Below are 12,937 nucleotides of genomic sequence, written 5' to 3'. Positions count from 1 at the left end.
GATAACTCATGTGAACTTTCCCAGATCGACCCTTTGCAGGGCGAGGGAGCGACGATATAGACTTCAGCAGTGCATCTGGCCCAGAATGCAAGGGGTCGCTTGCATAACATATGCTGCTACGTATCACCAAGTACCGAGAGAAAGTCAAGGAGGGCAAGCCATTGCTAAATGACTAATTAAATAGGGTTATAAGCGATCAATATGGCAAATGGCTTTAAACACGCACTCTTCTCTGTGATTGGTTAATGAAGGGCTGAGTGGGAGGTCCTGGAGGCTGTGATTGGCCAGGTGGACGAGCCCTTCCATGTGACGCTGCTCTACACCTCCTGTCTGGGAGAGGAGGGAGCCACTGTGGCTCTGGACTCTCTGGAGCTCCAAGACTGTGAAGAGGGTGAGTCCAACATGTGGTACATTAACAGTGCGGTTTTTCTGCCTAATTAGGCTGGTTTGGGATGCGTTGTGCGGGGGGGAATGGGCTTGGGCGGGTTTGCAGAGCCACTTATTCCCATGGTTTGTCTGCAGTTTGGCACTTTTCGCACAGTCTTTGGGCTGGAAACCATTAGCTGTATCTGGCAAAACTGGGTACGGACTAGGGGTTCAGACTGTGAACTGGTGAGTCCAACATGTGGTACAGACTAGGGGTTCAGACTGTGAACTGGGTGAGTCCAACATCTGGTACAGACCAGGGGTTCTCAACCTTGTGCTGTTGCAGCCTGAGAGTCTGCAGGTTTCCAACCAAACCCCACAGCATGTGCTCAGCCAAGACTGGAAAAAAGGCACACAACACATGCTGAGAAACAAATGTTTCCTGGCCTTGTTTGGTTCCCAGATCACGCCTTCATATGGGATTAAAACATTCTTTGTCACAATTCAGTTTTAGAGCATTTGACATGAGTGTTTTCACATTATGTGGAAATTTCTTCGAAACCATAATATGGCACTAAAACTCACCACAGAAACCAGTATAAATGAATGGCCCATTCCAAACAGGATGGACAAGCCAGCTATATGATACAAGAGGAAACACTGGCTTTGTTTACATACACAGAGTATACATATACATACGCAGTTATTCAGCTTCCAAATACATGTTGTCCTACTATTCTCTGCTCCTTTTTTATGCCCCCTCTCCATTGCTCTGCTCTCCAATGCATTGCAAGACAACCCAATTCCATTGTGTGTACATTTTGATGAATAATTTGGCTAAAGTATTACAGCCTGTCTGCAGAGTCACAAAGATCACACACAAGCTAGGATCATTATTTCTTGCCCATGTATTAGAAGTAACCTATTATGGATTCAAAGGGGGAGGGGTAGCTGGACACCACAGGTGGACAGGAAGTTTCTGTGAATTGCTTTATTGATGACAACAGACATATTCTATCACAAGGTATCAAAGGTTCATGTAAAAAGCTTAACTGGAATATGGCAAATAGCTGAGTTAGCCTACTCCATGCATGTAAATGTAGCCAGTGAAAGGTGCTGTAATTCTGTGGAAGTTGCTATTTAAAAGACAGTTTGTCCAATCAGATTGCACGTCTCAAATTGCTTCTCTTTGAGTATACAGTACACTGCAAAATAACCTTAAAGGGATAGTTCGGATTTTTTGTTGTGGGGTTGTATGATGTACTTGCCACCAGTCAGTGGCAAGTAGAGCTGTCTTTGTCTGTTGAGTGTGAACGGGCATTTTCTGTTGTGAACAACAGGAAAAAAAACATAAAATGCTTCCATTCTGCCCACCTGGCGTAATCCAAGTCTCCACAAGCCCTGAGATGCCAAGTTGACTTGATGTAAGTTACACCCTGTTTTTAGCTCAAATCTGCACTGTTGCCAGGAGCTCGAGGAAGAATTCGAGCACTTCCAGCTGCACATAGGCTATATTTCAGCTAAAAACAGGGTGTAAATAATGTGGAGACTTGGATTACGCCAGGTGAGCAGCATGGATGCTTTTTATGGGTCCCCTCCCCCCCTTTTTTCATATTCACTCTTTGTCTTTTTAAAAAATGTATGAAAACAGGTGGTAATTCCATGTAGAAAAATATTTTATTTTATTATTTTATTTTATTTTATTTTGCCTTTATTTATACAGGGATGGCCCTTGAGAGCGAGCTCTCATTTACAAGAGCACCCTGTTACAGAAGAACATCTATAAAAGTTACAAATTTACAGACAGACAAGATAAGAACAAACAGTAAGAACAGATGATAAAAACATTTTAGGTAAAACACGAACACTCGTACCCTCTATGAGTACTCTAGTCTAAACGACTCCAGAGAGATCAATTGCTCCAATTTGAAAGTGTCCTGGAGCCTGTTCCATTTGTCGTGGGCATAGAAAGAGAATGCAGTCCCTGTTCAGACCTCACACGTGGGATAGACAATCTAATGTGAGACCGTGAGCGTGTGTGATAACTAGTGTTATTGATGTGAATAAAAAGTGAGGACAAATACAGAGGAAGCTGTCCAATCAGAGTGTTGTAAATAAATAAGAGACAGTGTACTGTAGCTCTCTTCTAGCTGTCAGGGAGGGCCAGCCCACCTTTTCATACAAAAGACAGCGGCGTGAAACGCAGAGCGCTGTGATACACGGCATCAACCGTCTTCAGGATGCTGGATGAGGCATGCATGCATCATACACAACATGTCCGTAATCAAGGACAGACAATAGGGATTGTTTCTGGTACGAGATGAAAAACAGGATTTGTTTCTGTACAAAAAACGATTTGCCTCCTCAGTTTCTTTGTAAGATGATCAATATCAATAACTAACTTAATTGACTGTGAAGATAGTAGATTATCTAACAACAGTGTTGTAATTATTGGTTCAGCATGGTAGTAGTTGTGTATAAATGTTGTGTAAATGTTGAATAATTGCTGTGTGTTTGCTGTGATGCAGGACCCCAGGATGCAGAGCCGAGCGCAGAGTGTGGAGACGATTTCCACTGTGAGAGCGGAGGCTGCGTCGACCAGAGCCGAGTCTGTGACTTTCACACCGACTGTCCGTTAGGAGAGGACGAAGGCTTTATCTGTGGTGAGATTCTGTTTGTTAGGAGAGGACGAGGGCTCTATCTGTGGTGAGATTCTTATTTAGATTTTAGGGGCGGCAGAAGCTCAAGAGGTAGAGCTGCCGCCTGGGAATCGGAAGGTTCCCGTTTTGAGGCTGGCTCCTCCAGCAGTGTGTCCCTGAGCAAGACACTGAACCCCTAAATGCTGCCGTCGGTATATGAATGTGAGTGGGAATGGGTAAATGGGAGGTATTCATTTTAAAGGGCATTTTAAAGTATTCTATACAACAGTCCAGTCCATTCATAGAAATGAAATTTGATCCTTAATAATGCTGTTCATGAAAATGCACTTTTGAAGTTGACTACCGAATTTTTACCCAAGTGTCCCTCATACAACGAAGAAACCATTTCAAATTTGACTTGGCCCGCTATAAATTTGCACCATTAGAGAGACCGTGACAGACAGCGTGTGAGAAGAACAAAAAGCAATTAGGTAGAAGTGTAAGTGTGAGTGCTTTAGTTTGTGTGACTGTGGCTGGAGAGGTGTACTGCAGTCCACAAGGACAGGAAGTGGAGCTACTGGCAGGCTGGCTTCCATCTGCAGCATTAGCGGTATTAAAGTTTAAGGCCAGGATCAATTGTTAATCCCTTGACTGGAGGCACCAGATTAGCCAAGCAGCCAAGTGCCTCCACTACACTGTGTGTGAGAGAGTCACTGTGTCATTGACATTTACACTGTGGAGCCTGATGTGCTGAGTGCAGCTTCTGTGCTTGACTTGCACCAAGGTCTTTTCCTCAGCTACATTTCCATTTCATTAGCCAGAAATTCCTAGACAGTATTTTGAGGAATTTGATATCCTGTTTTTACAGTATTCGTCTTGAAATCATGCTGTCAAATTGTGCGAACTTGAGATAGTTTAACGATTTATTACAAAATAATGCATTCCTTAGGGCTTGATTCGTGTTTTAAAGGCCCAGCTTTGAAAACACACAGTGGAGAAAATGTGTGTGTTTTTAAGACAGTCAATCACTGGTTATCATTTCCATCCACTTTGCGAGCTCAAATGTGACGAGCCGTACTCTTCAATTTTCTCTCCCTCCCTCTCTCTCAAAACATCAATCATTCAGTGCAAAGAAAAATATTACCTCAGGCGGAGAACTAGCTGGTCCCGCTTCCCTCAGTAATGGGATCAATGGACTCAGAGCTATTTACAGGCCTTGAACTGTGGCTCCCTGGGGGAATGGAGGCGGGCCACAGTGGAGGTGTAATATCTTGAGTGGCAACATTGGTAAATTCTGTGCTATAACCGCCTGTAAAATACCATATCTGCTATTAAATCCTGAGTGGGTTGTTGGGGTGGTTTTTCCTCTCTCTTTGTCTCCATTGTCTCCAGATTGGAGGAGAAAGACTGGGAGAACGGCAAAGATGGACTCCTTAGCAAGCAAAATGTTCTATATATTTCCACCAGTGTGATATGATAACGTAGAAGTCTCCCTCTCCCCCAGATGCTCTTCCGTTGGGCGCACACTGCTCGTTTGAGCGTGACGCGTGCGGCTGGTCCGTGTCCAGCCAGCCGTCAGCCTGGAGGAGGGTCGCCGGAGACGAGCTGACGGAGAGAGAAGTCACGCAGGGCATCACGCTACAGAGCACACCAGGTTGTTTGTGTGCGTGTGTGTGCGTGCGTGCGTGCGTGTGTGCGTGTGTGTGTGTGTGTGTGTGTGTGTGTGTGTGTGTGTGTGTGTGTGTGTGTGTGTGTGTGTGTGTGTGCGCTTAATACTTACGTGCAAAAACGAGCATATGCAGACATCATAACCTGATTTTATCACTGGACTTGTGTTTTCCTGATAAGTATATATTGTCTTGGGTGTCCTCTTTCCATACAGTGCCATTGTGAAGAATTGTTGGGCCGTGTTAGAGATGGATGTAAAAAAAAAAAAAAAAACTTTCCACGATTCTCACATTGCTGAGTGTCAAAAGCCATTATTTTCTTTTATGTCCCAAGCCAGGCTTTGCGTTGATATTTATATTTTCTGAACGTTAATGATATGCCTGAAGGATTAGAGCAGGAATGCCTTGTGAGATTAGTGCCATATGAAATGACATGACTTTGAAGAGTTCATATAACATTAGATGGTTTGAATCCAGCTGCAGAACATCTGAATGCTAATCAAGCAGCGGCTCAAAGTGGCTTTATATTAAAGCTACTGTTACTAAACTGATTCCCAGCCAATGTGGACAGAGCTTATATTTTATGGCTTGCTGGTTCTGGTCCAACATTCCTTAAGCACTAAATTGATATTCTGAATTTATAGCTTCAGTGAGTATAGGACTAAAGAGGCTCAACCATCCCCCCCCCCCCCACCCCCCCACCCCTAATGCTGACATCCACTCTCTTGTTGACACCCACTCTATGTCCCTTTCTGCTGTGTCACATACTGTATTGTTCACCCACAGGACACTTCCTCTTCCTGCGGGTCAGACAGAGTTATTCCCTTCAGGAGGCGTCCATCCAGAGCACTTCTTTCCCTCCTCCTGTCTCTACCAATGCCTGTCAGGTCAGTTAACCAGTTACTTAGATAGACAGTTGCTTAAAGTCCCCATGAAATGGAATCCCATTGCTTTTAAACGCAGTCTCTTTAATGGTGACCTCATGCTGTAAATATAAACTTTGAATTAATAAAAACCATCCGTTTTTTGTACAATCCTGCCCCTCTTTACCCCTCCCTTTCTCTCCCTCACTCATATTCTGTTGGTTTAGACTTTTGAATGCATCAAATCCAGGACATATGCAATCTCACGGGGTCTCTAATAAAGTTTTGATTCATACGTGTTTAGCAGTGGATCAGTCAATCACAGTCAATCAATCAGTCAGTCAGTTAATCAAATGTTGATTATTTCAAATTCTTCCTTATCTTACATTGCTTGTGTCAACACAGCTGCGTTTCTCTCTGTACCTGTTTGGGGAGTTTAACGGGACGGTGCTGGTGGCTATAGAGGAGAATGGAACCACCGCCTCTGTTCTGGTGTGGGAGAAGAACAGTCAGTGGACAGACAACTGGCAGGACGTAACCCTGCAGCTGGCCGGCCTTCATCATCAGTAAGAGGAGGAGGAAGGGTGGTGATTGTAATGATGATGAGGAGGACAATGGCTGATGATGAGAACAAAGAGGAAAATCGATTTTTGCACCTGGAATTTTGTGTGAATTATTCTTTCCTACAAGCTATTTTTGTACCCATACTGTATGATTGGACTGCTGCTTCCTGTCACATAAGGACCATCTTCAGTAGTTGGATGCAATTTGTCCCTAAAGCAAAGATCTGTGCTTTGCTCCAGGTTCCACCTCAAGGTGACGGCTCTGTGGGGAAGAGGCTCCAACGCTGACATTGCTCTTGATGACATTGCAGTTGGGGCAGCCTGCTTTGACACAGGTAAAGTGTTGATGACATCACGAGATACTAGAGACCGTAACAGAGACTCTGGGCTCTATTTTCCCCCTGGCCTTAAAGTGGCCTTAGCCGCTAAACTGGCCTTAAACACAAAAAACACGCTTTACGCCTGCCTACTACTCACTCGGGAAGATACCGTCATGTTTTTACACCCCGAAATGCGATTTACGCTGAAGAGGCGTGGCGCAGTACCAGAATAGGCCAGAATGGGCGTTTCGGCCTTAAATACCAGCCTAAAGCGATCTTCCCAACGTGCGTTAATATTGTGGTTAATGCTTTTCAAAACCAGGCCTTATTCAGTGCGCCGGGGATGCACCCACGGCGTTATCCTATTTTGCGGACATGCCTTTCCAAAGCAACTCTCAGTTGTGTCTGCATGCTTGTCTGATACAGACTTCTCCCTCTCTCTCTCTCTCTCTCTCTCTCTCTCTCTCACTCACTTGCACTCTCTCTCACTCCCTCTCTCTCTGTGTCTCTGTCTCACTCTCTCCCCCTCTCTCGCTCTCTCTCACTCTCTCCCCCTCTCTCGCTCTCTCTTTCACATCTTTCCCAGTCATCTTCTGATCCCCTCCTGACTTACATGATTTTGTTTCTAGGGCTTTTCTTACCCAGACAATGATCACCTCAGCCCTCTGCCTCCACTTAACATATCTCACATTCTCTCTGGTTGGCAATTGGAAGATGACCAGATGCCCACTTATGTGAGCCGAGATGCCGTTATTTCTTCAAGCTGTCTGATCTGTTTGCTCCTCTGCCTGACTGATTGCAACCGGACTGGAGTCGCTCCGTGGATCGGAGCTTGGAAGGGAAGAATGTGATTGGTTTACTGGAGATCACCAATGGCCACAGTTGTGAATAAATCTAGGCTTAAAAAGGCGTGGTTAAATGGTTAGTGCCGCACACTCTGGCTTTTAGCGCCAAGGAAAAATGTGGGTAATGCGCGTGACCACACCCACTAATAGCGCTGCGCCCAGCCATAAACGCAAATTTAAGGCCAGGGGGAAAATAGAGCCCTCTACCTTTTGATGATGCCATGACTTCCATTTTGATAGCACAGACTGGAATGAATGGGTGTATTAGGATCGGACGGATACAACCAATTTGCATTTGTTGTACCAATTCTCATTCCTCAACTTGCCTCTCTGGGTACAGTCAGAGATCTCTGAGGTTCACTGACAGGCTCCAGTGTGCAGGGCTCCAGTGTGCAGGGCTCCAGTGTGCAGGGCTCCAGTGTGCACGGCTCCAGTGTGCACGGCTCCAGTGTGCGGGGCTCCAGTGTGCGGGGCTCCAGTGTGCGGGGCTCCAGTGTGCAGGGCTCCAGTGTGCAGGGCTCCAGTGTGCAGGGCTCCAGTGTGCAGGGCTCCAGTGTGCGGGGCGTGCCATTCTAAGCCCTTGTACGTGCTTAGAATATAGCTGTTTTACAACAGCTATATTCTGATTCACCAATCACTGTAAACCACTGCCTCTTTGCTGTAATTTTCCCTGTAGGTTCTTCTTGACATTAAGGACTTTTATTCAGCTTTTAGACTGCCTCAGTCCAAAGCTGCCCATTGTAAGCTATTTAAAATCTTCTAGGCAGGCTGCAGCTTCTGTATATGTGTGGAACCACTCTGTCTTTTCAATAGAGGGAAGAAGTAGCAAAGAGATTAATTTTAGACATCAGTTGCATCCTCATCATTGCTATCATAACAGTTGCACCCAGGACAAATTGATGGTTCAATTCTACGGCATTACAAGATAAGCTACTATACTATATGAATGATGCATTCTGCTCAGGATCGGCGCTCCAGATATACAGCGCTGTGTTTTCTCATCACTCATGATTTTTGCATGCCACAGTTGAAGACTACCATATTAGACTGCAATTATTCGTCAGCTTCATAGAATCCCTAAACCCCTTATGGATGACATGCGGAGGACTGACACAGCGCTAAGCGCTGTTGTTTGCTAGGAGCTGGAGTGGTCTCCTGTTGCTGCCTTGATGCAGCCTTTCCTTGATTAGTTGTGAGTGGAGGCTAACCGATGGGGAATACTCTGCTGCAGAGGCAGCGCCGCAAACTGACAATAAAAACATGTGCCAAAAAGTCAGAGCCAGCACCATTACAATATGTCTTTTATTGCTCTGCCCTATACATCCACCATGGTGAATTCTAGTGTGATACTGTACTCTGCCCATACTCTGCACATCTTTCGGCGGAAACTAAAAACTCACCTTTTCAGGCTACACCTGGGCCCTTCTTGAACATCTTTCTCCCTCTTCTAAAAAAAAACTAAAGAAAAATTTACTTATTCCATCTCAAACTACTACTACTCTTTATGACATTCTACAACGTGTTACTCTAGTCCATCAAAGGTCTTAGCTGTCAGTGACTGTTGCATAGTTGATTTCTGTACTCTTGACAAAATGTGATATTGTAAATCGCTTTGGATGAAAGTGTCTGCTAAAAAATGACATAATGTAATGTAATGTATAGACCTCATACAGAGTAAATTTGATCAACTTCTTCACTGCATCGGTTGACAAATGGGAGTCTGTCTGTCTTTGGGTTTTTGTTTGTGTGTGGTTGCGGGTGAGTTGGGGGGGGGGGGTCTGAATGCCTGGAGAGAAGCACAGTGATGACAGACTGCGGCGGTCATGTCGCAGATACTCGGCGCCAGCTGGAACGAGAATTGCTAGTCGATATTAGGGTCCTTCCAGGCTCCCAGAGCTGTGGTTTATGTTCGTTTGGACCTCCTGTAAGCCATAACACATCTTAAACTTGTCTCCTTTAACTCTCACCTTATCCTACTCAGTCTACGGTCTTGTCTTGTCTAGTCTATTTTCCTTTTTGTAAAAGTTTCTATGGCCCATTGAAAATAAGCAGGTGTTTACCAACTTCATGGGCTATCCAGGCATTCATCTCTTGTGATCTCCGTGCCTCTTATCACGTATTTTTATATTTGATGTGTATTTGTATTTGTATTTGTATTTGTATTTGTATTTGCTTTGAATGCCCAATAAATCAAACCCAAAATCCAAAGAAATGTAGGGTCTACTTTCTGCATGATGGATGAGTCTCTCTCTCTCCTCCCTCTGTCTCTCTGTCTCTGTCTGTGTCTGTGTCTGTGTCTCTCTGTCTATCTCTCTCTGTCTCTGTCTGTGTCTCTCTGTCTCTCTCTCTCTGTCTCTCTCAGATCTCAACTCCCTGCTGCTCAGCCACAGATTCTTCCACAGCATGGAGTCCATGGGGGACTTGGAGGATTTCTTCAGCCCTCTCCCAGAGCCTTCGGCCTCAGGTACCGTGCGGCCACTGTGGATACCTGGAGAATTTCCAGAGCATCCTTTTATCTGCCGTATCACTTGAACAGAACACTGTGTATGTGTGTGTGTGCGTGTGTGTGTGTGTGTGTGTGTGTAGGTGTGTGTGCGTGTGTGCGCGCGTGCATGCGTGCGTATATATATACCATATATAATTGATTTTCCAAGTTTACATCCCACTTGAGGAATATAAAATACAATACAAAACGTATATTTGACTTCAGTACACCTATTCATTTCTCAAATACAAAGAAGCCCTAGACATCATTATGTCGACAAATTAAATTCCCAATTCCCATCCCTAGCACCCCACCCACCCACCCACCCACCCACCCATAGGGTTACAGGTTCTGGAGTACATGTAGGTGAAGAATTGACAATTATACTAAGACAATTGAATAATCATATAAATTACGCAGAGAAAAAGATGAAGGGAGAGGAAAAGAAAGCAGAAAAACTAAAAGGAAATGTTGGAGTTATGGAAGAATGCTCACTACTGTAACATGACTTACAGTATGTGTTCCCTACCCACCCTAACCCTACTGTAACAGGACTTACAGTATGTGTTCCCTACCCTAACCCTACTGTAACAGGACTTACAGTATGTGTTCCCTACCCTAACCCTACTGTAACAGGACTTACAGTATGTGTTCCCTACCCACCCTAACCCTACTGTAACAGGACTTACAGTATGTGTTCCCTACCCTAACCCTACTGTAACAGGACTTACAGTATGTGTTCCCTACCCTAACCCTACTGTAACAGGACTGTATGTGTTCCCTACCCTAACCCTACTGTAACAGGACTTACAGTATGTGTTCCCTACCCTAACCCTACTGTAACAGGACTTAAAGTATGTGTTCCCTACCCTAACCCTACTGTAACATGACTTACAGTATGTGTTCCCTACCCTAACCCTACTGTAACAGGACTTACAGTATGTGTTCCCTACCCACCCTAACCCTACTGTAACAGGACTTACAGTATATGTTCCCTACCCTAACCCTACTGTAACAGGACTTACAGTATGTGTTCCCTACCCTAACCCTACTGTAACAGGACTTACAGTATGTGTTCCCTACCCTAACCCTACTGTAACAGGACTTACAGTATGTGTTCCCTACCCTAACCCTACTGTAACATGACTTACAGTATGTGTTCCCTACCCACCCTAACCCTACTGTAACAGGACTTACAGTATATGTTCCCTACCCTAACCCTACTGTAACATGACTTACAGTATGTGTTCCCTACCCTAACCCTACTGTAACAGGACTTACAGTATGTGTTCCCTACCCTAACCCTACTGTAACAGGACTTACAGTATGTGTTCCCTACCCTAACCCTACTGTAACAGGACTTACAGTATGTGTTCCCTACCCTAACCCTACTGTAACAGGACTTACATTATGTGTTCCCTACCCTAACCCTACTGTAACAGGACTTACAGTATGTGTTCCCTACCCTAACCCTACTGTAACAGGACTTACAGTATGTGTTCCCTACCCTAACCCTACTGTAACAGGACTTACAGTATGTGTTCCCTACCCTAACCCTACTGTAACAGGACTTACAGTATGTGTTCCCTACCCTAACCCTACTGTAACAGGACTTACAGTATGTGTTCCCTACCCTAACCCTACTGTAACAGGACTTACATTATGTGTTCCCTACCCTAACCCTACTGTAACAGGACTTACATTATGTGTTCCCTACCCACCCTAACCCTACTTTTTATCCAGGGGTTCCTGCAGAGAGTCATTCATTTCAGGAAGTGTATATTACATTTTCTCTAGCTTTAAGAAATACATGACATCTCTGACCCAGCGAGAGAAGGATGGAGGATTGCGTTGTTTCGATTTGAAAACAGAACACTTTTAATCTGTTCTCCACACAATATTTAAACACCCTCAGGTGCTGTGTCGGTACATTTATGTAATTTCCTTTGATTCTCCAAGCAGATGATGTCGTCCCATATGTTGCAACCTTACTTTACCTTTCTGATTGTATCAGATTTTCTCTTTCCTTCTGCTCTTCTTTCTTTCTTTCTTTCTTTCCTTCCTTCTTTGCTTCCTTTCCTCCTTCCTTCTTTAACTCCTTTATCTATATGAATGCGCCCACACTCACCGACACGCTCAACAATCCTTCAATCCCATTCGTCCTCCTCATGTCCCCATTTATTTTCCATCTTTGCAGAGGTCTCTTTGATGACATGGTGGTTTACGTCCTGTGGTGCCAGCGGGCCCCGGGGCCCGACCCAGGCCCAGTGCGACAGCGCTTACAGGAACACCAATGTCAGCGTCACCGTGGGGAAGGACAGCCCCTTTAAAGGAGTCCAAATGTGGAGGGTCCCTGCTACTAACAGATACATGTAAGTGATAGAGGGGGTGGTTCTACTAACAGATACATGTAAGTGATAGAGGGGGTGGTTCTGCTACTAACAGATACATGTAAGTGATAGAGGGGGTGGTTCTACTAACAGATACATGTACGTAAGTGATAGAGGGGGTGGTTCTACTAACAGATACATGTAAGTGATAGAGGGGGTGGTTCTACTAACAGATACATGTAAGTGATAGAGGGGGTGGTTCTACTAACAGATACATGTAAGTGATAGAGGGGGTGGTTCTACTAACAGATACATGTAAGTGATAGAGGGGGTGGTTCTACTAACAGATACATGTAAGTGATAGAGGGGGTGGTTCTACTAACAGATACATGTAAGTGATAGAGGGGGTGGTTCTACTAACAGATACATGTAAGTGATAGAGGGGGTGGTTCTACTAACAGATACATGTAAGTGATAGAGGGGGTGGTTCTACTAACAGATACATGTAAGTGATAGAGGGGGTGGTTCTACTAACAGATACATGTAAGTGATAGAGGGGGTGGTTCTCAGGCTCTTCTGTGCTAATGTGGGCGCCTCGGGCTGAAGATGTAAAGCGGAAGATCTGAGCCGTGCGTTTTTCCAGAGATTTCCTGTGGTTGCACATCAATATCAGAGGCCAGTCAATTATTATACACAGAGGATGTTTTCCCACTGTTATCCGTGGTTCCCAAATCCCAGGAGGTCAGTAATTGAGGAAACAACATTCATCCACATGTGTTGATATATGCGTGACTCAGCAAGCAGGGCTGAGTGAGAATAGAGAGGTGTGAGCGTGTGCTTGGAGACTCGATTATTGTCG

General features: G+C 44.7%; 1 protein-coding gene across 1 annotated transcript in view; it reads left to right on the top strand.

The window, feature by feature from the left end:
- ltk (leukocyte receptor tyrosine kinase) overlaps window positions 1-12,937 on the top strand; it is a gene marked incomplete at both ends in the record, with an annotated part of 71,032 nt that overhangs the window by 32,153 nt on the left and 25,942 nt on the right. Inside the window, 8 exons of the mRNA XM_083632984.1 lie at window positions 252-391; window positions 2,895-3,029; window positions 4,510-4,659; window positions 5,459-5,559; window positions 5,941-6,101; window positions 6,339-6,433; window positions 9,626-9,727; window positions 11,946-12,120. Coding sequence (XP_083489110.1) covers window positions 252-391; window positions 2,895-3,029; window positions 4,510-4,659; window positions 5,459-5,559; window positions 5,941-6,101; window positions 6,339-6,433; window positions 9,626-9,727; window positions 11,946-12,120 — 1,059 coding nt within the window. The remainder of the gene's footprint in view (window positions 1-251; window positions 392-2,894; window positions 3,030-4,509; window positions 4,660-5,458; window positions 5,560-5,940; window positions 6,102-6,338; window positions 6,434-9,625; window positions 9,728-11,945; window positions 12,121-12,937) is intronic.

Source organism: Poromitra crassiceps, assembly GCF_964638095.1.
Source record: "Poromitra crassiceps genome assembly, chromosome: 3".
In the NCBI taxonomy this organism is placed as follows: domain Eukaryota; kingdom Metazoa; phylum Chordata; class Actinopteri; order Beryciformes; family Melamphaidae; genus Poromitra; species Poromitra crassiceps.
This window is presented reverse-complemented; position numbering and strand designations above follow the sequence as displayed.